At 37.3% G+C, this 21,188-nt stretch overlaps 4 protein-coding genes across 8 annotated transcripts; 1 reads left to right on the forward strand and 3 right to left on the reverse strand.

Moving 5' to 3' along the window:
* Positions 1-790: 790 nt before the first annotated feature.
* LOC102228895 (transmembrane O-methyltransferase homolog) lies at positions 791-3,604 on the reverse strand. 2 transcript variants are annotated; one of them, XM_023350751.1, is made up of 5 exons: positions 3,450-3,604; positions 1,569-1,831; positions 1,274-1,470; positions 1,070-1,192; positions 791-988 (listed from the first exon to the last, which is right to left on the reverse strand). In XM_023350751.1, exons 2-5 carry the CDS (start codon positions 1,828-1,830, stop codon positions 791-793), a joined length of 780 nt encoding a protein of 259 aa, XP_023206519.1. In that variant the 5' UTR covers position 1,831; positions 3,450-3,604. The 2 variants fall into 2 exon arrangements, with proteins under 2 accessions (XP_023206519.1, XP_005803460.2); XM_005803403.2 differs by lacking the exon at positions 3,450-3,604 and having other exon boundaries at positions 1,569-1,882.
* A 708-nt stretch (positions 3,605-4,312) lies between these two features.
* Positions 4,313-7,175, reverse strand: LOC102229158 (secreted frizzled-related protein 2-like). The gene is made up of 3 exons (XM_005803404.3): positions 6,549-7,175; positions 5,483-5,563; positions 4,313-5,312 (listed from the first exon to the last, which is right to left on the reverse strand). Exons 1-3 carry the CDS (start codon positions 7,072-7,074, stop codon positions 4,894-4,896), a joined length of 1,026 nt encoding a protein of 341 aa, XP_005803461.3. The 5' UTR covers positions 7,075-7,175; the 3' UTR covers positions 4,313-4,893.
* A 3,918-nt stretch (positions 7,176-11,093) lies between these two features.
* Positions 11,094-14,816, forward strand: lamtor1 (late endosomal/lysosomal adaptor, MAPK and MTOR activator 1). Of its 2 annotated transcripts, none has more exons than XM_005803379.3 (5): positions 11,094-11,338; positions 12,587-12,732; positions 12,849-12,926; positions 14,157-14,280; positions 14,394-14,816. In XM_005803379.3, exons 1-5 carry the CDS (start codon positions 11,297-11,299, stop codon positions 14,484-14,486), a joined length of 483 nt encoding a protein of 160 aa, XP_005803436.1. In that variant the 5' UTR covers positions 11,094-11,296; the 3' UTR covers positions 14,487-14,816. The 2 variants fall into 2 exon arrangements, with proteins under 2 accessions (XP_005803436.1, XP_023207751.1); XM_023351983.1 differs by having other exon boundaries at positions 12,590-12,732.
* LOC102229680 (leucine-rich repeat-containing protein 51-like) lies at positions 14,518-20,324 on the reverse strand. Of its 3 annotated transcripts, none has more exons than XM_023351981.1 (5): positions 20,259-20,324; positions 20,064-20,143; positions 19,069-19,274; positions 17,895-18,043; positions 14,518-17,357 (listed from the first exon to the last, which is right to left on the reverse strand). In XM_023351981.1, the coding sequence occupies exons 2-5, from the start codon at positions 20,125-20,127 to the stop codon at positions 17,222-17,224; spliced, it is 555 nt and encodes a 184-aa protein (XP_023207749.1). In that variant the 5' UTR covers positions 20,128-20,143; positions 20,259-20,324; the 3' UTR covers positions 14,518-17,221. The 3 variants fall into 3 exon arrangements, with proteins under 3 accessions (XP_023207749.1, XP_014325852.1, XP_023207750.1); XM_014470366.2 differs by having other exon boundaries at positions 20,034-20,143; positions 20,259-20,322; XM_023351982.1 differs by lacking the exon at positions 14,518-17,357 and having other exon boundaries at positions 17,891-18,043; positions 20,034-20,143; positions 20,259-20,322.
* Positions 20,325-21,188: the final 864 nt, after the last annotated feature.

A 21,188-nucleotide genomic window follows, 5' to 3' on the forward strand; every position in this document is an offset into this window, starting at 1 on the left:
AAAGCTTTACTTATTAATTCTGTTTTACAGCTTTTATAAAATCTTAGGTATAAAAATAGAATGCCTTCCTCATTTACCTAGAAAAACTACTTTGCCTTTTTTAAAGTATTTAAGTTGGATTAAAGTTTCAACTTACAGAAATGCTTTGATACAAACAATTTCTTTGTAACTCCAGCAGCATATTTATGGTCAGTATCCTATTGGCAGGTGAAGCTATGTCACATCGTCAAAGTCTTTTGACAAAAAAGAGTTCCTTCCAGGATTGTCTTGGAAGCATTGTGTTTGGCCTAATTCATTCCCTGTCAAAACGATTTCCCACAGCATGATGCTGGCACTACCATGTCTTCCTGTGAGTATGGTGGTCAAGTTAGTTTTGCATCTATGCTATTAAGAAGAATTTTAACCTCGTCTGACCAGGGCATCTTCTTCGACATTTTGTCTGTGTCCCATAAGCATGGTTTCTACTGGTCCCTTCTTTTAGCTACTAGCCTAGGTTACCCCTTCAGACATTTGCTTGCACTGTATTTTATTTCAAATTATGAGAGTAAATATGGCTGAACGCAATGGCACAACTCAATTTTGAGATAAAATTTTTAAACGTTTTAGAACCACTAATCACTTTTTTTCCATCAGTTGCTACTTTCTGTCACGCACAATTCCAATAATACACTCTGTGATGAAATGTTAGTTTAAAATTAGATAATTTTTACTTTGTCACAGTTTTCTTAACAAAATTGCTATAAAATTATTCTCTGTCATTATTGACATGTATCTCAATAGTAAAGGTATCTTATTTAATTCCTTGGTAGATCAGCTCAGCCATCCCATCCCTGATGCCCCTGCTGTATTCCAGCATGGCTCGGTGGATCTTCCATTCATACAAGCCGCACTTCCGGAGGTATCGGAGAAACTTCGGAGCCCCAGGAAACAGCACGTTGTCAGCCACAATCATAGACCCTTTTCCCAGCAGACCATATTCCTCCAGTAACTGAATCAAACAGAATAAGTCATGGAACAATGTAAATGTTTCTTTATTAATCTACTACCTGTTTCCTTATTAATCTACTACCTGTAGGTCAGGCAGGTAGCATTTCTTCCAGTGATCCATGAAGACAAAGTCCAGCCTCTCCAGGTTGTAGTCGGACCGCAGCCGAGGTATTACTTCATCAGATGGATTCACAATGAGCTCCACCTGAAGAAACAAAGAGATGACAGAACAAAAAGTTTGCATTAAGGGGGATTTTGTGAATATGACCATTTCCTGCTCTCTCACCGTGTCATCGTCAAAACCTGCCAGACGGATGATTTTCTCAGCAATTGCTGCATTCCCTTGATCCATCTCGATGCTGTAGAGTCGGGCCCCAAGAGGAAGAGCCCGGGCGATTCTCACGGTGCTGTATCCACAATGAGCTCCCAGTTCCAGCACTGTTAAAGGGCTTTGCTCCAACAGAAGGCGGTCCAGGATCTTACCTAAAAACAAAAAAACACTCACAAGCTCTAGCAGGTATGGATTCAGGATGTTCTCCACATCAACACTTTATGCACACTAAAGTAAACGGATTCCCTACCTTTTTTAGGGCCAATGTTGCTGATGAACTCCACCTTGCTGCACCAGTAATCAAAAGCGTCCAGGATGCTGTCTGGGTCCCCAGGTGTGGAGTTAGTCAGAACGTACTGGAATGCACGCTCTTCTCGGCTCAAACCAGTTACACAGTCCTTCCAAATCCTAACCAGAACCGCCCGATAGAACAGCACAAAGTAGTAGCGGTACTTGATTATCAGTGTCAGCAGAAGGGGAACAAAGGCCAAAGCAATAGCAGGGGACACCATCCTTGAATAGAAAGAAAACGGCAGATACATACATTTTATTAGAAGTGTCATGCAATCTCATTTATTCTTTGTCTTCATCTCTAGGCCTCTAGAGCAAGTGTCCAAATTTTGGACGTGTCGCTGGTCCCACACATGTCAATTAAACGGTAGACTAATCTCCTCCGTGTAGTCAAGTTTTCCAGGGTCTTGCTATTTACCTGACTATTTGATTCAGTTGTGTTGGAGAGATGCATCTAAAATTTTCAGGGAGTTGAATATCCCTACCCTTTGAAATCACATTTTAAGTAAAAATGTTTGAGCTGAAGTACTTTAAGCTTCATAGACTGCTGCAGTGACAGTATTATGGTAACTTAGAGTAAATGGTAATCACTTTATAAAAACCAAATAAAAATCATAACTATTTCTCAAGTATGTTAATTTGTCAGGTTGCTGTGTCAGTTTAAATAGCAGAGAAGAAGAGTCAAAATGAGCACTTGGTTATTTTTTCATTGGACCTGGACCTGCCAAATATGTGCAGTCAGCTAGGGTTGAACAGAAAGTTTAATGAGACCTTTGGAAGAAAGGGCTAAAACTGTTAAAACCTCTCCCAAAAATGACTGGATTATATCTGTAACTAAAAATGCTAAGTTTCTAAGTAGGGAGAGGTCCAACCAAACTTTGGAAATCAAAATACATGACCCATTTGTTATTTTGTTTCTTGTAGAAAAGAGCGTAACTTTTTTATTATCACCATTTTGATTAGAATAGCAATGACCTGCCACTGATCTGTGTGGAAATGACAAACTCTACACAGACAACATGCAAACTTGTTTCAAGGCAGCGGTTTAAAAAACTCTACAGTCATGCATATTTGTAGATATTGAACAGATAATGCTAATTATCTGTTGTAAGAGCTATTACAAAAAAAGTACTATTACAACCAATAGTATTTGGAGATAGTGCTACATTACTTATTCTTGATAAATAAATATTAAACTCCTTGGTCACAATTTTGATTATCAAAATATTCCAACAGTTTTAATTACAAATTGTCTACTTAAAAGAAATGTAGTTATTTTTATATCAGCTCCAGTAAACCTATATCACTATAAAAAGCCCTACAATGTTATTGGCTCATTATTATATTTTTGGTTTTGAAACTACTATATTATTGACAAGTTGCTATGTACTTAGCTTAACAATATTAAAAATGTATAAAGTATTACAGTGGGATGCTTCTGTATCAACTTTCTTATGTATGCAAATTACACATCAATGAGTAATTTGCTGTTCTATGAATCCATTTGTTGTTTTGAGCCATTAAAACAATTATTTCCACAATATTTTCATTTTGCAGAAGCAAGATGATTTTTCTAAACTTATTGTGGTCTTTAAATGACAAAAGTATTAATATGAATAAACAATTATGCTAAAATACTTTCCATTTACTTGCCTTTTCTGAGATTGGTGGCTTAATGTACAAAGCTCTATAAACTTTTGAGGCACATTATCATACGTTTTCATTCTTAAGTCTATGAGAATAAAGTGCTCCACCATTCTCAAACTGCATCCACAAGCTCTCTGCTGTGGATCAGATGCAAATAACAACTGTACAAATGAAAATAGCAAGAAAAACGTACCTGTTTTCTAATGAACAGTGACTCTTTACTAAATAGAAGTGAAAAGAAGCAGTCCAGCTGAGACCAGAGCATGAGAGGAATGCACCCGTATCTGAGAAGCTCGAACACTCTGCAGTTTGAATAATTGATGCATCACGTGACTGACAACATGTATACCGTGATTATTGAGAGTTATTTTAATGAAAGTGGCATAAAGTTAAAACATCGGTTTGTCTGCTTTTATAATGAGACATGTTAGATCCCCATCTCTCAATATCTAAACCAGAGCAAATTATATGTGAAGGAGCAGACAGTGATACTGATGGAGGAGGCATGAAACCGATACATCAAGTTAACATCAACAGGTGTGTTTCTGTGGAGTCTAATTTCTGTCTTCACTGAGTCATGGTAGAAAGATCAAGAAAAGAATGATCAGAAAATGTATGCAACACTGTAACACAAAACGTAATACACTGATGGGTTTAATTAAATATAGAGGGAAATATTCAAACATAGCAAAACTATGTGAAATACATACAAATTGGATGAAAAAAGTTAATAAATATAACTTGAGAATTTCTTTATGATGTGGATATTTTCTTTATGCATGCAAATAAAACTCCACAAACATTGTCGTTGATGTGACACACTTCACACTTGATATGAAATAGCAACTTTCCAAACATTGCATCACCATCACTGCCTGTGTAACTTCACCAGAAATATGTTGAAATGGCCAACAATCAGAATGCAGCTCTATATCTCATTCTTCAGAGGTGAAGGGTTTTCTAAAAAATAATAACAAATGAAATAAATTAGCATCTTGCAAATCTGGATTTTGTAGCAATCAGGCTGTGGACCACTTGAACTGAAAAATGATAACGCCAGATATAATTTTTTTTTATTATTTCATACTTTCAAAACATGGGAAAGATGCATTTAGAACTGGAAATATGCATGTGAAAAAGAACTAATACCATTTCACAAGGTGAAAACGATGAAAGCAGCCTCAGTTTACAATTTTCTAATGTTGTTCAGTGTCATAAAAAATGTTCTCCACTGTTGATGCTTCTGTCCCCTCACCCACTTAGTTTCTTGTCTTGACTCTTCAGATCCTCCCCAGCTCCCACGTAGAACTATGCCTTTTAATAATTAACATTTTTAACAAATCCAGCAGACGTTTTGCTTATGTTTTGCTAAATGGAATAGGAAATGGAAATCATCAGTGAACTCAATTATCAGACACATTGGTCAGTACAAACACAAAAACCATCTTCCCACACTGAAGGCGTTTCTTTTATGCTTTCTGATGTCTAAAGTTTTTTTTTAAACTTTGGCAGGAAAGTTTCTTTAAATGTAGTATTTAGGAATCATTGTGTTTGTTATATTTAGGTGAATCAATATAAGGTGTTACTGCTGGTAGCACACAGGCTCCATTCTGCAACGAACTAAAACGGCGAATTGTTTACAGCTCTGGACAAGGCTTTTTCAGAAGACTTCTGATGAACTTCTTTAGCTCTTTGTCCTCTCGGGTCCACTTAACGAGTCGAGTCAAAATAAGTCTTCCTTCTTCGGCCTGAGCTAGGGCCAGGAACCATCCATCTTTGGGTCTATTCTCCAGCCTTCCTCCTCTCTTTGCCTTTTTTTTGTCAACCGGCTCTACATTTTGCTCTTGCTTGTTGTTTGTCTCTGCCAAGTCTAAGCCGGGACAAGTACAGCTGCCTCCTTCCTGCAGCCACAGAGCCCTGTGGGTCGTTGCGCCTCCGAACTCCTGCGCCCTCTCTGCACCTCCCCCGGCCCACCTCAGGATGCGGCTGCGGGCCACAGGCACCAGCTGACGGTCACCTCCCACTGTTGAGACACTGTCCAGACGCATCTTTATAGCTGTGGCATAGAAGGAGAGATTTTAACGCCGTTCCTAAAGTGTCACTTCAGACAACTTTCTGATCTAAAAATGTGTCATGTTTTTGCAAAAACATCACATTAAAACAATTTGAGTCTTCTTGGATAAAAAAAGGAGAGGAATGTTCTGAAAGGCTTTGTTGCTTCCTCACCATATGGACTGTGGCAGAAGTTTTGCTGGATGTCAGATTCTCCTTCAGCAGTCAGAGAACAGGCATCACAGATGATGCTCTCTGTGGAAGGGAAAGAGAAACAGGATTGTAATTCTGTGGGGGTGGAGAGCAGAGGATGAAAACATATACCTCATCTCCACAGCAATACATTCAGTGGTCACATCAATAAAACAGGCAAAGAAACAAAATGACGTGAAAAAACAAAGAAAAAAATACAACTATAAGAAAAACTCTTTGTAAAAACATGTAATTAAATCAAAAGTTTAAAGCAAAATATAAGAAACAAACAAATATACAATCTTCATGTTATAACATCTTAGATGGAATTTTAAGTAACTTGTTTTAGTCCTTTTTAGCTTCTCCTATTGAAATGAGAGGTTGTAGACACTCAACCACTCAAAAATATGCCCAAACGGCTAATGGCCAATTTCCTATAAATATAAGAAGTAAGCTGTATAATTAATATTGACTAAAAAGCAAGATGTAAATTATATCACAGCAATTAGAAATCTCAACCTTTTTTCCAGAATACGAACACAGACCTGTGCAACACAGCCACTTCAGGAAAGAGACATAATTGTCCAGAGGTTTGACTTGTCTTATCGTTAATGCCTGCCATCTGTACAGATTACCATGATCACAGTCGCTGTCAGGGCTTGTTTAGCATGTAAATTTCAGTCAAATGTCACCTGCAAACATCTCAACCTGACAGAAGAAACCCTAAATAGAAACAGCAGCACACAATAATCACCATTAACATAATAACAAGGAAAATGTCTTTCATTTATGTCTATATCTGTTAGGTTGGCTTGTAAGAAAGATGTCAAGGCCCCACACTGATTGATTCGCGACACTCAGAGGGGACCCGAACCTGATATTGGGAACCACTGGTTTCGGCCAAATTTGCATTAAAATGAAATGCAGCCAGTAAACAGATAAAGTCTACAGAACGGTGCCATGAAAACTTAAACTATGGCAGATTGTGCGATGTGTTGTTTGAAATAGAGCTATAGTTAAAAGTAGGAATATGTTAAAGACGTTGGACCTTTCAGCTCCTCCTCACGCCTGACCTCCTCTTCCGTCCGCTCCTCCAGCTGTCCTGTTGACGGGATACAGAGCTCGGTGCCGCTCGGGAACCGAGAGCAGTTAAACATCTCGGGCCAGGGGAACCCGAAGGCGCTCATCACGGGCACGCAGCCGTCCCGCACGGCCTCGCACAAGCTCTTGCAGGGGCTCACGGGCTCGCCGAGGTCCGGCAGGCACACTGGGGCGAACAGCGAGCACAGGAACTTCTTGGTGTCCTGGTGGCACAGCTTGGAGACGAGCGGCAGCCAGGCGGCTGACTGCTGCTTGGCCTCTTTCAGGGAGTCGTGGCCGAGCAGGTTGGGGATCCACATACGCTGGTAGCCGATGCCTTGGCACAGAGACAGGGTGCTGGGGATAGGCTTACAAACCGAGCGGAACGAAGAGCTGAACACGATGGTAGGAGGTCCGACCAGAACTGGATCCGCAGGGTCGGAGGCATAAACCACACTGAAGAGCATAAGAGAACTGAGCACAAAAACAGACATGGTTTTGGTTCTTTAGTGAAATGTTCACAGCTAGCAGCACTGCCTGGACTTGACTCTCCTTAGGGTGTAAACAAAGAGGTGTTTGGTAGAAACAGGGGGTTATTAGAGGGCAGGCGCCTCCCAGCCATCATCCCACCCCATCAGACTGACTGACTCAAACTTAACAGGACCAGTTCTACTGGATCAGGAACCACTAAGCACATCACACTCATTGTAAATGCTACAAATACTGTGCCTTGGGAATATTCCTAAACTGTATCTTATTTTACATTTGGTCATGTAGCAGTTACAAACTTCAATGTATTTTATTGGGATTTCAAGTGATAGAGCAAAATTTTAAAACAATATAAATAAGTGGTTTCCAATATGTTTTGGAAACCAGATAAATAATAATAATAAAAAAACTGAGCCATTCCAACACATTACACACAATTTGCTTTGATGTAGACCCTTCTACAGGCGCTGTTCTTTCATGAAGAGAGTTGTCATCCTACTGGTAGGTGAACCTCTACCCCAATCTCAAGTTTTTTTGGAGCTTCTAGGTTTTCTACCACAAATACTCTGAATTTACGTCAACTGTGGCCAATGACCGTCTTTCCTATTTCTGCTGACAAGCATTTTCACAGCATGACACTATCACTGTTTACCATGGGGATAAAGTGTTTGGGGGAGGGGGTGAGTGGGGATGTAGAATGTATTTTACCACACTGTCTTCTGCATGTAGCTAAAAAAGTTCAACTCATATCTTATCTGTCCAAAGCACCGTGGTCAACGTGTTTTTTTCCCCATGTCCCCTACTTGACTGGCAGTAAACTTTAACCTGGATTTTTTTTATGGCTGTCTTTGCCATTCCCCCATTAAGGCCAGATTTCTGGGTTCTGAAATAGTTGCCCTGACAACTCACTCGAGCTGTGGATATCTGCAGCTCTTTCAGCGTTGGGTAGGTTGTCGAAATGTTTTTCATTTTCAAGTGATGGCCTGAACAGGGGTCAAATCAAATCAAATCAAATTCAAATCAAATTTTATTTGTATAGCACATTTCAGCAGCAAGGCATTTCAAAGTGCTTTACATAATATCAAACACAGAAACACAATGCAACAGAGAATCAACAATCAAAACATGACATTAAGTCAAGTTCCATCATTAAATGTGTAATTGATTACGTTTCAAATACAATCCTAAACAGGTGGGTTTTTAGTCTAGATTTAAAGGATGTCAGTCTTTCAGCTGTTTTACAGTTTTCTGGAAGTTTGTTCCAAATTTGTGGTGCATACTGTAGATGCTGAAAGCTGCTTCTCCTCGTTTGGTTCTGGTTCTGGGGATGCAGAGCAGACCAGAACCGGAAGACCTGAGAGGTCTGGAAGGTTGATACAGATCTTTAATGTATTGTGATGCTAAGCCGTTCAGTGATTTATAAACTAACAACAGTATTTTAAAGTCTATTCTTTGAGCTCCAGGGAGCCAGTGTAGGGACTTTAAAACTGGTGTTATGTGCTCTATCTTCCTGGTTTTAGTGAGAACGTGAACAGCAGCATTCTGGATCAGCTGCAGCTGTTTGATTGATTTGTTGGACAGACCTGTGAAGACGCTGTTGCAATAATCAGTGCGACTGAAGATACACACATGGATGAGTTTCTCTAGATCTGGCTGAGACATTAGTCCTTTAATCCTGGAAATGTTCTTCAGGTGATAGAAGGCCGACTTTGTAACTGTCCTTATATGGCTCTGAAGCTTCAGGTCAGAGTCCATCACTACTCCCAGGTTTCGGCCTGATCGCTGGTTTTCAGTTGTAATAACTGAAGCTGTGCATTCACTCTAGATCGTTCCTCTTTAGATCCAAAAATAATAACTTCAGTTTTGTTTCTGTTCAGCTGGAGAAAGTTTTGGCACATCCACACATTTATCTGTTCTGAGCATCTGTTCAGTGATTGGATGGGTCTTGAGATTTTGCTTGGAATATCATCTCCACTTCTTCATCCCTGACCTGCCTGGTGTGTTTCTGGTTCTCCATAATTTGTTTTCTTCTCTAATGTTCTCAAACAAACCTAAGAAGCTTTCACAATGACAAAAAGTAAGTATAATTGTTTTTTTTAATAGTTAAAAAAAATCTTAAGATTCTTAATCTTAACAAGATTAATCTTAATTGCATCAACCATCTAAATATGTAAATATGTAATTAAAAATAGATTTATTTCTTATGAAGCCAATAAATCAAACTCTGTTATCACTTAAAGTAATTGATTGTGTGCAGCCTGTTTACGTTTTTCATTGAGTGTTTCCTATTTCTGTTTCTGGACATTTGTAAGTTTCACTGTTATTTGTTTTTCTAATAATACGTTTTCAAGCTTTTTAGATTGAGATATGCTGTCAGCAATGTAAGTTGTAAATGGAATTAAGGGGCTGAAAATAAAATATAATGATGTGTGTTATAAAAACACAGCTTGTGGCTTTCTGTCATCATCTACTTACCCAAAGGGTGTTAAGAGGCCCTTTCATCTCTCAGACAGAAGCTGTCACATTCACCGACATGTCTTGTCCTGTTCTACACTGCTCTTGCACTTTGTTGCTTGGTGCATTTTGCATTAAGGAACCGTTCAAACTAGGTCAAATGCTGTTAATTATAGTTGAAATCCCCAAATTATGAAAATGTATGTTACATTGTTAAAATAGCATTTACAGTTATATGTTTAAAAAACCTCAATAATTTAAACAATTTTGTAAAGGGGAATCGGAACAACATCTCACCATAGTTCATATGTGTCAAACTCCAGTCCTGGAGGGCTTTTAGACTTTTAGATGTCCTGCAACTTTTAGATGTGCCTCTGCTGCACCACACCTGAATAGAATAATTAGGTCAGTAGCAAGGCTCTGGATAACGTAGCTACACAAGAAGGAGGTAATTAAGCCATTTGATTCCAGTGTTTTGTACCTGAAGCATATCGAAAAACTGCAGGACAGTGGCCCTTGAGGACTGGAGTTTGACACCCCTGAGTGGTTTGTGTCACACAAACCACTACTTGATTGATGAAGTATTATACTTCTAGATCTCCCTTTATGAATGTTAAAGCCCCAGGGGACGGTCCAGGCATTTTCATTGCTCCCTGACGGCCACTGGCTACCTGAACAACCAATAAAGTCCCGAAGTCATTTTGCCCCTTCTCAATTGTTATATTCTTCTTTAAAGGTTAGATTTCATATAATTTAAAAACTACCAGGGCTAATTCTCTGCTTGTACACAAATATATATATATATATATATATATATATATATATATATATATATATATATATATATATATATATATATATATATATATATATATATACAGTACAGACCAAAGGTTTGGACACACCTTTTAATTCAATGAGTTTCCTTTATTTTCATGACTATTGACGATGTAGATTCACACTGAAGGCATCAAAACTATGAATAACACATGTGGAAATATGCACTAAACAAAAAAGTGTAAAACAACTGAAAATACCCCTTATATTCTAGTTTCTTCAAAGTAGCAACCTTTTGCTGTGATTACTGCTTTGCACACACTCTGCATTTTCTTGATGAGCTTCAAGAGGTCGTCACCTGAAATGGTTTTCACTTCATAGGTGTGCCCTGTCAGGTTAATAAGTGGGATTTCTTGCCTTAGAAATAGTCATGAAAATAAAGAAAATCCATTGAATTAGAAAGATGTGTCCAAACTTTTGGTCTGTACTGTATAGATAGATAGATAGATAGATAGATAGATAGATAGATAGATAGATAGATAGATAGATAGATAGATAGATAGATAGATAGATAGATAGATAGATAGATAGATAGATAGATAGATAGATAGATAGATAGATAGATAGATAGATAGATAGATAGATAGATTTGATTGATTGATTTTTTGTCATAGCAACAGATAAACCCTTACAGTAGCTGCTGTATGGCCTCTGCCACACCTTTGTTTGAATTTTCCACTCTCACGTGACTAAGGTCGTGACTGCTTCTCAAATACCGGAAGTAGTTGTTGTGTTGTTGTTGCACCACAGCTGCTGTCATGTGATAGCCTGTCTGAGCAAGCTGCTGTGATCAGTAGCTTTTTTACCTTTGTCCGGGAGTAAATTAAAAGCAGGCAGGCGAGCAGCTTTATGTTCGTTGCGGAAGAACCACACGGCTCTTTTGTGAAGGAGCGCAGGGAAGCCGGGGTTGTGTAGTTTGACCCCTCGGACGCAGCCATGGGGTGCTGTTACAGTGGCGAGGACGGCAACTCCAGAGAGGTAGCTAGCTGCTAGCCGGAACTGATAACTGATTTCTTGCTTACTAAGAAAGAACTAATACTCGACGCTTTTTCACGCTTTTGGTTGATGTTTAACGAGTAATATGGGCAATGTGTTGCTATGAAGAAGTCGCTTTGAGATTGTTTATAATGGGAAGCCGGAAAGTAGCCTTAGCTTGCTACTTTTAAGCCTGCGGGACAGGCCCAGCAGAGGCTAAGTTGCTCATAAAAGTTTATATAACTTAAAACGGTACAATATAAAACACTAAATGTAATTTTTTTTTGGATATCTGTGTGCAAGTAAATCTATATATATTAATGCCTTACATAGCACGGATGTTCATGAGCAGATAGGTATCCGTGATCTAAAAAAATACACATTTCTTTACTAGATATTGGCTTAATAATCAATAAATGTTTACCAGCAGGATCATATTTGATGTGATAGATACTATCTGAATGTAAGCTGTGTCACATGACTGTTAACATTCTCTACTGTTTATAGTTTAAGGAAACGAGCCCTCTGTGAGCTGGACGTTTTCTCTTGAAGCGTTTATGTTCATACAACAAGACATAAAGATGCACTGAAACTTTTCTCTAAACGTGATCCATGTTGGCATTTAACTCAGTGACATAGTGAAAATATTAGAATGATAAGGGCACAGTGATTGATTTATGGCTGGACTTTTTTTTTTTTTTAGACAAGCTTTAGCAAATGATGCAATCTAACATGAAAGTAAAACATTTTGATTAACACATTGTTCTTTATACATTTTAATACAACATGAAACCTTAGAGAGGTTTACTTTTTCCATTATTTTTATGAATTGGAATTGAGTAAAATGTCGACAAACATGGGATCTTTGAAGTTCTGTTACTGTTTAGCTACGCAAACTACTATTTGTATTTGAAACGTGTAAACAGCATGTTCATATATAGAAACATGTGTCTATATATATAACAAATGTATAAATGTACCTATTCCACCTCTTTAGTACTTTAAATATAAAAACATGATGAAGGAATGGTAGGTTCTTAGATTTTTGCTTCAGAATTTATTTATTTTTCAGCCCTAACCTTGATTGTAACAATATGTACTGCTTGGGGTTTGGGTGCTAGTTAAACTAAAGAGACGGATGCATCAAACTTTCCTTCAGCTTTAATTTTGTATCCAGTGAAAAAGACACTTTTTCACATAAATAACAGAACACATAAATATTATTTCACTTCCCTTCTTACTTTGTTCTAGAAGTTTGAGGAGACTGACCCACTGATCCCCCATCCGAACCCTGTGAGCAAACCTCCAAATGGGACAGAGTGGCCCACCCCCGGTGTCCCCTCTCCACCAACTGATGGACAAGCCCTCCTTACATCCATCTTGACAAAGACTGCGCAGTAAGTAACGTCTTTATTCGATGCCAGAAAAGTCTCATTATGGTTTGTACTTCCTGACAGTGAAACCCAATTTATTTGTGTTGGGAAGAAAAAGATGATTTTCCTGTTTCTTTTAGGAACATAATTGATGTCTCAGCAGCTGACTCTGTTGTAATGGAGCAACATGAGATCATGGACAAAGCTAGGCAGTACAGGTATGTTGAAAGTTTTGCTTATAGACAAAACATCACATTATCATAATATAGTAAGATTAGATCCCTCACGGTTTTCCCCTGAAGTTTATTGGGCAGGTCATTACTCAAAGATAGAAACTGCTATAGTACAACTATGTAATGGTTTTTACCAGGATATATATTGTGTCACTATTAAAAGTAGTGACAAAAAACATTTTGTAGTCTTTTCTTTTTTTTTTTAGGTAACTGTCTGCATGCCAGAGAAATCACAGGCACACGAAGAAATACTGCTCTAAAAAAAAACCCTATTTATTTTAAAGAGCCTTCTTCAGGATACCAGATACATAAAGAAGTGTTTTTAAATCACTAAAAAAGATTTTTTTTATTAAATGCAATTACACAGTAATTGCATTTAATTAATCATATTTTCTAGTTTATTGATTGTCTTACGGAACAATGTAGAAAATAGTACAAATAACAACCTCAACAGTACAGCCAGTTTTTCTTTTGAGTTTTCAAACATTGTCCAGCCCTACTTGTAAGAGCTACACAATTACAAGATCAACTATGATCTTGTAATTAAAAAAAAATACAACAGTGCTATGGAGGGATTCACAAAAATAATAGAGGTATCTGTATTTAAGTATTTTTTTTAAAGCTACTTTTATTTATTTATTTTTTACCTTTGTTCAGTGTTTAATTGTGTGTGCATGAATGAATGTGGCTGTAGGGAAAAGCGCTCTGAGTCAGTGTGACTGGAAAAGAAACTATATAAGCTCAGACCATTTAATGTTTATTCCATTATTTACAAGATGAATCTATTTTGTCTATACGTTATCCATCTGTGGATCAATTTCTCTGTCCATTTGTTCATTATCCCATTCTTCCATCTGTCTGCCTCTGCTTTTAGCAGATTTAACACTTTGAAGCCAGACCACTGTAGAAATAGCTGCCATAATTAGATTAAATGAGGCCAAACAAAAAATGAGAACTGAGAAATTTGAGTCAGGAAAAAAAATGTAATTATGACACGCAAAAGCTGAACCCTGAGAACATGTAGGAACTAAGAATGAAAATCTTGTACAGTGTCATCTTGTTGTGGTTGGATTGTTTAGACTAACATACAAGTGTAGATAAAACTGTAGGTTCTTAAAACACAGACTTCCTTTCATAGATAAGGGATGATGTGATTAAATGTGTCTTTATTTTTTAACCCAGTAGGAATTACAAGCTTTTTCCCCCCCTTTTCAGTACAAAACTGGCTATGTTGAGCACCAGCTTGCCTCAGAAGAAAGCCCTCACTCTTCCCTCCCTAACTAGCCAGCCCCACCAAGTGCTTGCAAGTGACCTGGTGCCATACTCAGATGTTCAGCAGGTAAGCTGTGTTGTTTTAAAAGAGCTCAGAGGTTTTTAAACAAAATTAATATTTTCTTCTTACATAATTTTTCTTATTTTGTATGCAATCTCCCTTTTCATGTTTCTTTGCAGGTATCCAAGATAGCAGCTTACGCTTACAGTGCAATCTCTCAAATCAAAGTGGATGCTAAAGAGGAACTGGTCGTCCAGTTTGCCATTCCTTGACTGTCCCCTGCATATTGTTCCTCCCTCCCCACTCGCTCTGTGCCACTCCTGCTTCATCGTACTCCAGCCCACCTTTTTTTTTAATGTTATTAAAGCATTTTGGTCGTCCTGCGTTTTAGGTCTGCCACGAACTTTTGTGAAGACAGGAAGTGAATCACCTCCCACCAGAAAAAAAACAACTGTCTTTTAGTAAAACTCTGGAGCGTTATTGGCAGTGGGTTTTGAGTTTGTGAGCGATGTGCATGATCACTTCAGCGAGGCCTCCTCAGTGTGTAACACATGCATTAGGCTTTGTCCAAAAGATGTAAAATAAATCAATATTCATAATATTTTAGGTTTTCAGGGTCCTTTCAGTGTCTTTTGACTTTATTTTCATATGGGCACACTGTAGTCACACCATGTTATCAAATGAGACAGCTGCAGGATGTTTGGCTCATGGTTCACACCCTGGCTATGATTGATAAGTCATATTGTGTGAGACATTTTACATATTTACAGTGCAGTGGATGTGATTGACAGTCGTAGTTTTTTACTTGCAAAGAACTTCGGACATGGCTTCATATTTGTACATGATATAAGTTTAAAACTAAAGTATTTTTCAGTTAGTTTTCTCTAAAAAGAAAAAAAGTCAATTCCTGCTTGAAAAGAGTAATTGGCATCTTTCTCCCCTGAGAAATTAAGCTGTTGTTTCACCCTGCATTGAACAGCAGGCCTGATTAAATAAAGGCAGCTCATCTGGTGTCATTTTCAATCAAGAAAAAAACTTTAGTTTCAGTTTTCATTTCAGCTCCTGACAGTTTAATCTGTCTTTCACCTGACCACATCATGATTAACCTGCTCATTTCCAGAGGATAAGGATTCAAACACAAGCAGAGGTGTGGGCTGGTTGGACCTCCTGAAATGTTTTAGCTTAACGGATGAGTTTACAGACAGAGATGTTCAAGTATCCTGCCCTCCTGATCACTTGGGCACGAACTTAACCTTTTTAATGACAGGGTTAGAAAATCAAGGGTGAAGCGAGTGGCCTGTGGAGGATGCAAAGACTCGCTGTACGATCGTTACCTTTGTACAGAATTTTCCGATCGACTACATCTGTAGCTGGTGGATCGTATGAAGGTCCTGTAGGATGACAATTTTTTAGGAAACAAAACTGCTTTTCAGGTCTGCGATTGTTAGCTTTTTACTTAAAGCCTTTTTTCCCCCCCGGATTGAGGTTTTCATATTAATCAGAAACTAACTTGTTGCAGCATGGAATCTATCTATATACCCGAGCAGATTAAATAACCTCAGATCTTTTGCCGATTATTTATGTGTTTTTGTTTCTAACTGTACATGTGCTCTTTAAGGGAGGGCACAACATGAGACGATCTCAAGTCGCTAAAGGGAGCCTGCAAGACTATTTATACCACACAATTGATTAGTGCTTTTGTTATGCAATGGATTCTTGGCATTTTTTTTTCTGTTACTTAAATGTGTAATACATGGAAGACTGTATGTTTGTACTATCTTAGGCTAGTACCAAAAAGTTAAAAATATTTTTGTTTGGTTTAATCAGTTCATTAAAAAGTTTCAAGAAAACAATTGTGTCTTATTGTAGTGACCACATGTTGACTTCTGAGAAGTAGTTTATTTAGTGATGTTACAGAGTTTTAACAGATAATTTACATTAAGAATCAAACATTTCTGCAGGTACAAATTCATATATTAGCATAACATTGAAATGTTACTTTATTTCAGTCATTCAAAAAGTAATTATGACATTGTACACATAATATATTTCTAGGATTTAGAATTTGATGATTATGGCAAAAAAAAAACCAACAACCAAGTTCTGTTTCTTAGACAATTCCTCCTGGATTGTTTGTAAGTTTATATCAGGAGAATTTACTTGTCAGTCAAGCAAATTGGTCCACTAAGCAAAAATTTACTTCTTTTCCTTCTTGGTCCATGCAAGATATTTCTGACGTCTCTGGTGCAGCAGGGGTTTAAAACCAGGAATACCAAAGTTATAGTCTGCGTTCTGGATTGTTCTGTACCAGAACATGAACTGTAAATGACTTGCAGTGACTCTTATTTCTTTGTGTTCAACCTCCCTGTGGAGAGGCTCAGTAACTCTCTGCTGTACAACTGTCAAGTCGGCAGCCTTTCCAATGATTTTGTCAGACATAATATTTTTATGTAATATATCTTTTTTGGTCTTGCATGATCTCTTAATTATGTGAGGAACTGAATAGGTTTCATTGCTTGTAATTCCTAACAATCTTTTTTTTTTTTTTTTTTAGAAATAAACATTTAAAAATACAACACTCTCTATGTAATAAATCCATTAAATATTTCAGGTTTACATGTCCTAATTAGGATTGTTGACATGGCATAACTGTTCAATATTATTCAACTTACAGATAGATGCACCTGTAAGTTCAGAGACGTTTGAACTTAAACTTCATAATCGGTTAAACTCATATTCCATGCCATGATTAGATTTGAAAAATTGCAAGTTAATACTGGCTAAAATGTGAAACGAGTAGGTTTCAGTGATGCTCTCAAACAAAAAAACTAAATCTCAGTTATTTTTCTATTTCCAGCACAGAAACCTCAAATTGTGACATTAAATTGCAAGAAATATTTACAACACTAATTTCAGTTGAAATACTGGTAGCAAATGTGCATATTTAAAAATCTGTTTTCTTGCAGTGAAGCTTTTGAATTGAGTTATGATTTCCACACACTAGCATTCAGTGAAGGCTCTTCTTGCTGCTTCTGCAGCGGGAGTTGCTCTGATGCCACAGCTTAGCCAGGACTCGCTCCTGCTGTGTCACAGCACTGAAGTCCATCGTTTTTAACTGCGGCAATGCAGAAATCACACGATTCCTGCACACAGAAAACTACACACTGAATATTGCACTTGTTTTTACTTTTTAAGAGTTTCTAGCTGTGCCAGGTCTGGAAGCAGTAAAGCTAATCTTGCAAGTGTTGGATTTTGTGTTGAAAATCAAATGTAAAAAAACTGGACTGTTTAAAAAGTGATCACTGTTTTAACCAGCAGACATAAAAAAGACATCGTAGTTTCTTAACCGTGAATTGTGTGTGTGTGTGTTTAAGTGCTGTTGCTGTGCAGACCAGGAAAGGAATTTGATCCGTGTTTAAGCACCTGTTTGCAATGTCGTGCACATACGTGCCTGCACAACATTCAGGTCTAGAGTAATCCCTCCATTTCTGCTCTGTCTGTATCGGTGAACCAAAAGCACGTACTTAATCTCTGTACATATGTGTATTGTATACATAGCAACAAATGACAACAGTAGATGACTGCATTTCTGCAGTCATATAAAAAAATTTTACAAGTAAAGGACCTCCCTGTAATATTGTCTCAACTCGGTAAGATGTGTGTTAGAGAAATGTCTCTACCTGTAAGTCTTGTTTGTCTCTATGGGGTTTCCATGTAGAGTGACGGAGTGAAGATGGGGGAGCACACCCAACCTGTCCACCTCTGACAGAGTAGAAATGTTGTTTCCATGAAGATATAACACGCGGAGTCCATGCAACTCGCACAAAACCTGCAAAATATTTGTGCGCAAGCTTTATTAATGTGACAGCCTATGAATCACCGGGTCTTTTTGAGTCCATATGTTGTTATCAGAATAAGGATGAGAGTTACGTTTTTGGACATTTTCTCTCTTTTTTTTTTAAACTGCTTTAGCCACATCAGACTGATGGAGAGAATATAACAGACATTTTCAAGTATTGCATCAGATTGTTAATTGCGATTAGGCTTGGACTTTGACAGAGCCATTCCAATACGGTACATGAATATGCAGCTGTGCATTGATAAGTCACTCCATTGCAGCTCTGGCTGCCTGTTTATGGCTGTCACCAGTAGCAAGTCTTTGCAATCTCCATTGATTTTGTGTTTCCTCACATTAAAACTCATCAGCTTCCCTTTTCCTGCTCAAGACAGATGATACTGACACAGCTATGTTTCACTGTGGGGATTGGGTGTGCTAATTTTCCATAGATGATAGCATTAAGGTTTAGCTTGTCTTATCTAAACACCTCCTTCCACGTGTGTGCTTGCCTTTGTCCTCTACATAGCTGTGGACTGAAAATATGACTTCTTATGGTTCTCTTTCAACAACTGCTTCTCTCTCCTCCCTCTTCCATAAAGGGTCAGATTTGGAAGGACTTATGAAATGCTCAGTGAAATGATGAAAGATTGGGATAATATTTTATGATCAAAGCCGATTTAACCTACAACTTTGTCCCTGACTTTCTGCTGTGTTTCTTTATCTTCATTCTCAAAACAATTGAATACATAGGATTTCATTTAGGTTTATCGGAGTAGCAAGGGACAAATTCACATGTATGCCATCAAAATTTATCCGATATTTTTGAAAAGAGTTTTGAAAACCTTGTATTAATTGAATTCTCGTTCACAATTATAATGCATCACTTTGTGTTGGTTTCACATATAAAGACACTATAATTCCAGAGAACTAATTAAATTTGCAGATGTAAAAAAGACAAAGGTGTATGAAGATTTTTGCAAGGCGTTGCTGCACTGGAAATGGTAAATTAAACTTACCTTATCTATATGTGAGAGTTTGTTGAAGGAGAGGTCCAGCCAGGCGAGACTTGAGGGTTCAGCCAGGAAGTGGCTCACTGTCTGATGGAGGTCACACAGGTCAATGATGCTGTTGTTACTGAGACGGAGGGAGCAGCTAAGATATTTACTTTCTGAATTTTTTTTTAAAGGTCGAAGACCGCTGTGGGGATTCTCTGTCCAAGCGTCTAAAACAGAAAATACAAGAAAGGTAGAGAATTTGAAATACTGGCTATTTATTTTTATTACATTGTCATACTATTTAGGTTATTAAAGCTTTTGTCATGCAAATATTATTTTGCTACAAAAAACAGTAGAAATCATAAACAGACATGTTCATTTTTTGTTATTGACTGCATCACTTGCGTGGGCAACCGTACTACCTAACCTATTCAAGGATTCAAGGATTTTTTATTGTCATGCCAGCTTGGATTTGTGGTAAAAAATTTGTACTCAGAAATTTTACAAAATTTTCAACACACACAAAAATAAAAAGATAAATAATTAAATAAAAATAAATAAATGATGTAAATAAACCTATGTAATGCAACTGAAGGTATGTAACTCATCATAACCTCATTCAGCTTCCATCCTCTTCTGCCCCTTTGCAGACACACTTATACCTATTTGATGCAGTCTAAGGACTGATTAAGACATATTTATTTATCATTGAGGGTACCACTGCAATTGTGTTATGTTCCAGAAACATGATGATAAATAATAATAATAAAAAAAATCATGTCTTACAAGTAATTGAAGAGATTGATTGTATAATAAACATTTCCATTATTTTCATTTAAGAAAACACATCGTCTTTTCATTTTTAAAAATATAACTCAGTCAAATGGCATTAAAGCCCTATAAGACCTGCTGTTCATTTTCTATTTTCATTTAAGATAAACAGAAATGAAACTCAGTAATCAAGCTGATCATCAGAAAGTACGAACATTTAGAGAAACCATGATGAAGATCAGAACCTGTCAATCTGGTGAGACTTCTGAAAGATAAATCCACCGGAGCTCCACACATAATCTTATCCATGAACACTTTCAATAACCTGCAGGATTAAGAGACATATATCATTTTTGTGAGATATTTAGCGTAGATGTCTTCATATTTTTGACAATTAATCAGTGATATAAATCCTAAACTAACCAATAAAGTAAAGTTACCGTGTAATAGATGTTCAAATTGACGTTTCGGTGGGGCTCTTCTTTACTGAAGCAGCCTTTTCACACAACAATCTGATTCCAAGGTAACCAACACATGCATTCTGGGATTTGTAGTAAAGATAACTGGAGAACTAGTTTATAGGTAATTCCCGTAAAAAAAAGAATGCTGACTTTACAGGTTGAAATTATATTTTAGCCTATTAAGAAAACCTGATTGTGCAACCTGATATTAAATAACCAAACTTTTTATTAGTTTATTAAATTTTACTTTCCAGGCGCCAAGTCTCGCTTGACTACATAAAGCAAAGGCAGATTGAAAACAGAATTAAATCGGCGTGTCAAATATTAACTTTTGTGCGTGTTCCTCTCTTGTTTACTTTTTTGTGTGATTAAACCATTGATTTATAGCAGATAAAATACTTCCTGTTTTAAATATGCCCATGTTGTCCCTATGTTGTGGGTGGCATATTTGAGAAAACAGTGTCAAAATGCCAATTTCTGTTCTTTATATTTCAAAAGTAGCGCTGATAATATTACCGTCAAAAATTGTATGGGGTAACAACCAGTTAGTTGTAATACTACTACTACTACTACCACTGCCACGAAAATTATATTAAGAATGTTCACATTCACCCATACGTTTTACGTAAAAAATAACTGAAATATATACAACGTAAAACTAATTCTATTTTTACAAATTAAACTAACTTTATTTAATTTGTTTTGTGCGAAACTTTACCAAACATGAGGTAATGGGTTGCCACTTCCAACATGGCGACGCCCCACCCACCCCTCCAAAAAAAAAAAAAAAAAAAAAAAAAAAAAAAACAAGGCGGGGAAACGTCACAATTTTTACGTACCTACATTTTCCGGCTTTTAATCCAATCGCCTTGATCTGTTTTCACACGCGTCAATATGAGTACACCGATT

Source organism: Xiphophorus maculatus, chromosome 18 (genome assembly GCF_002775205.1).
Source record: "Xiphophorus maculatus strain JP 163 A chromosome 18, X_maculatus-5.0-male, whole genome shotgun sequence".
NCBI lineage: Eukaryota > Metazoa > Chordata > Actinopteri > Cyprinodontiformes > Poeciliidae > Xiphophorus > Xiphophorus maculatus.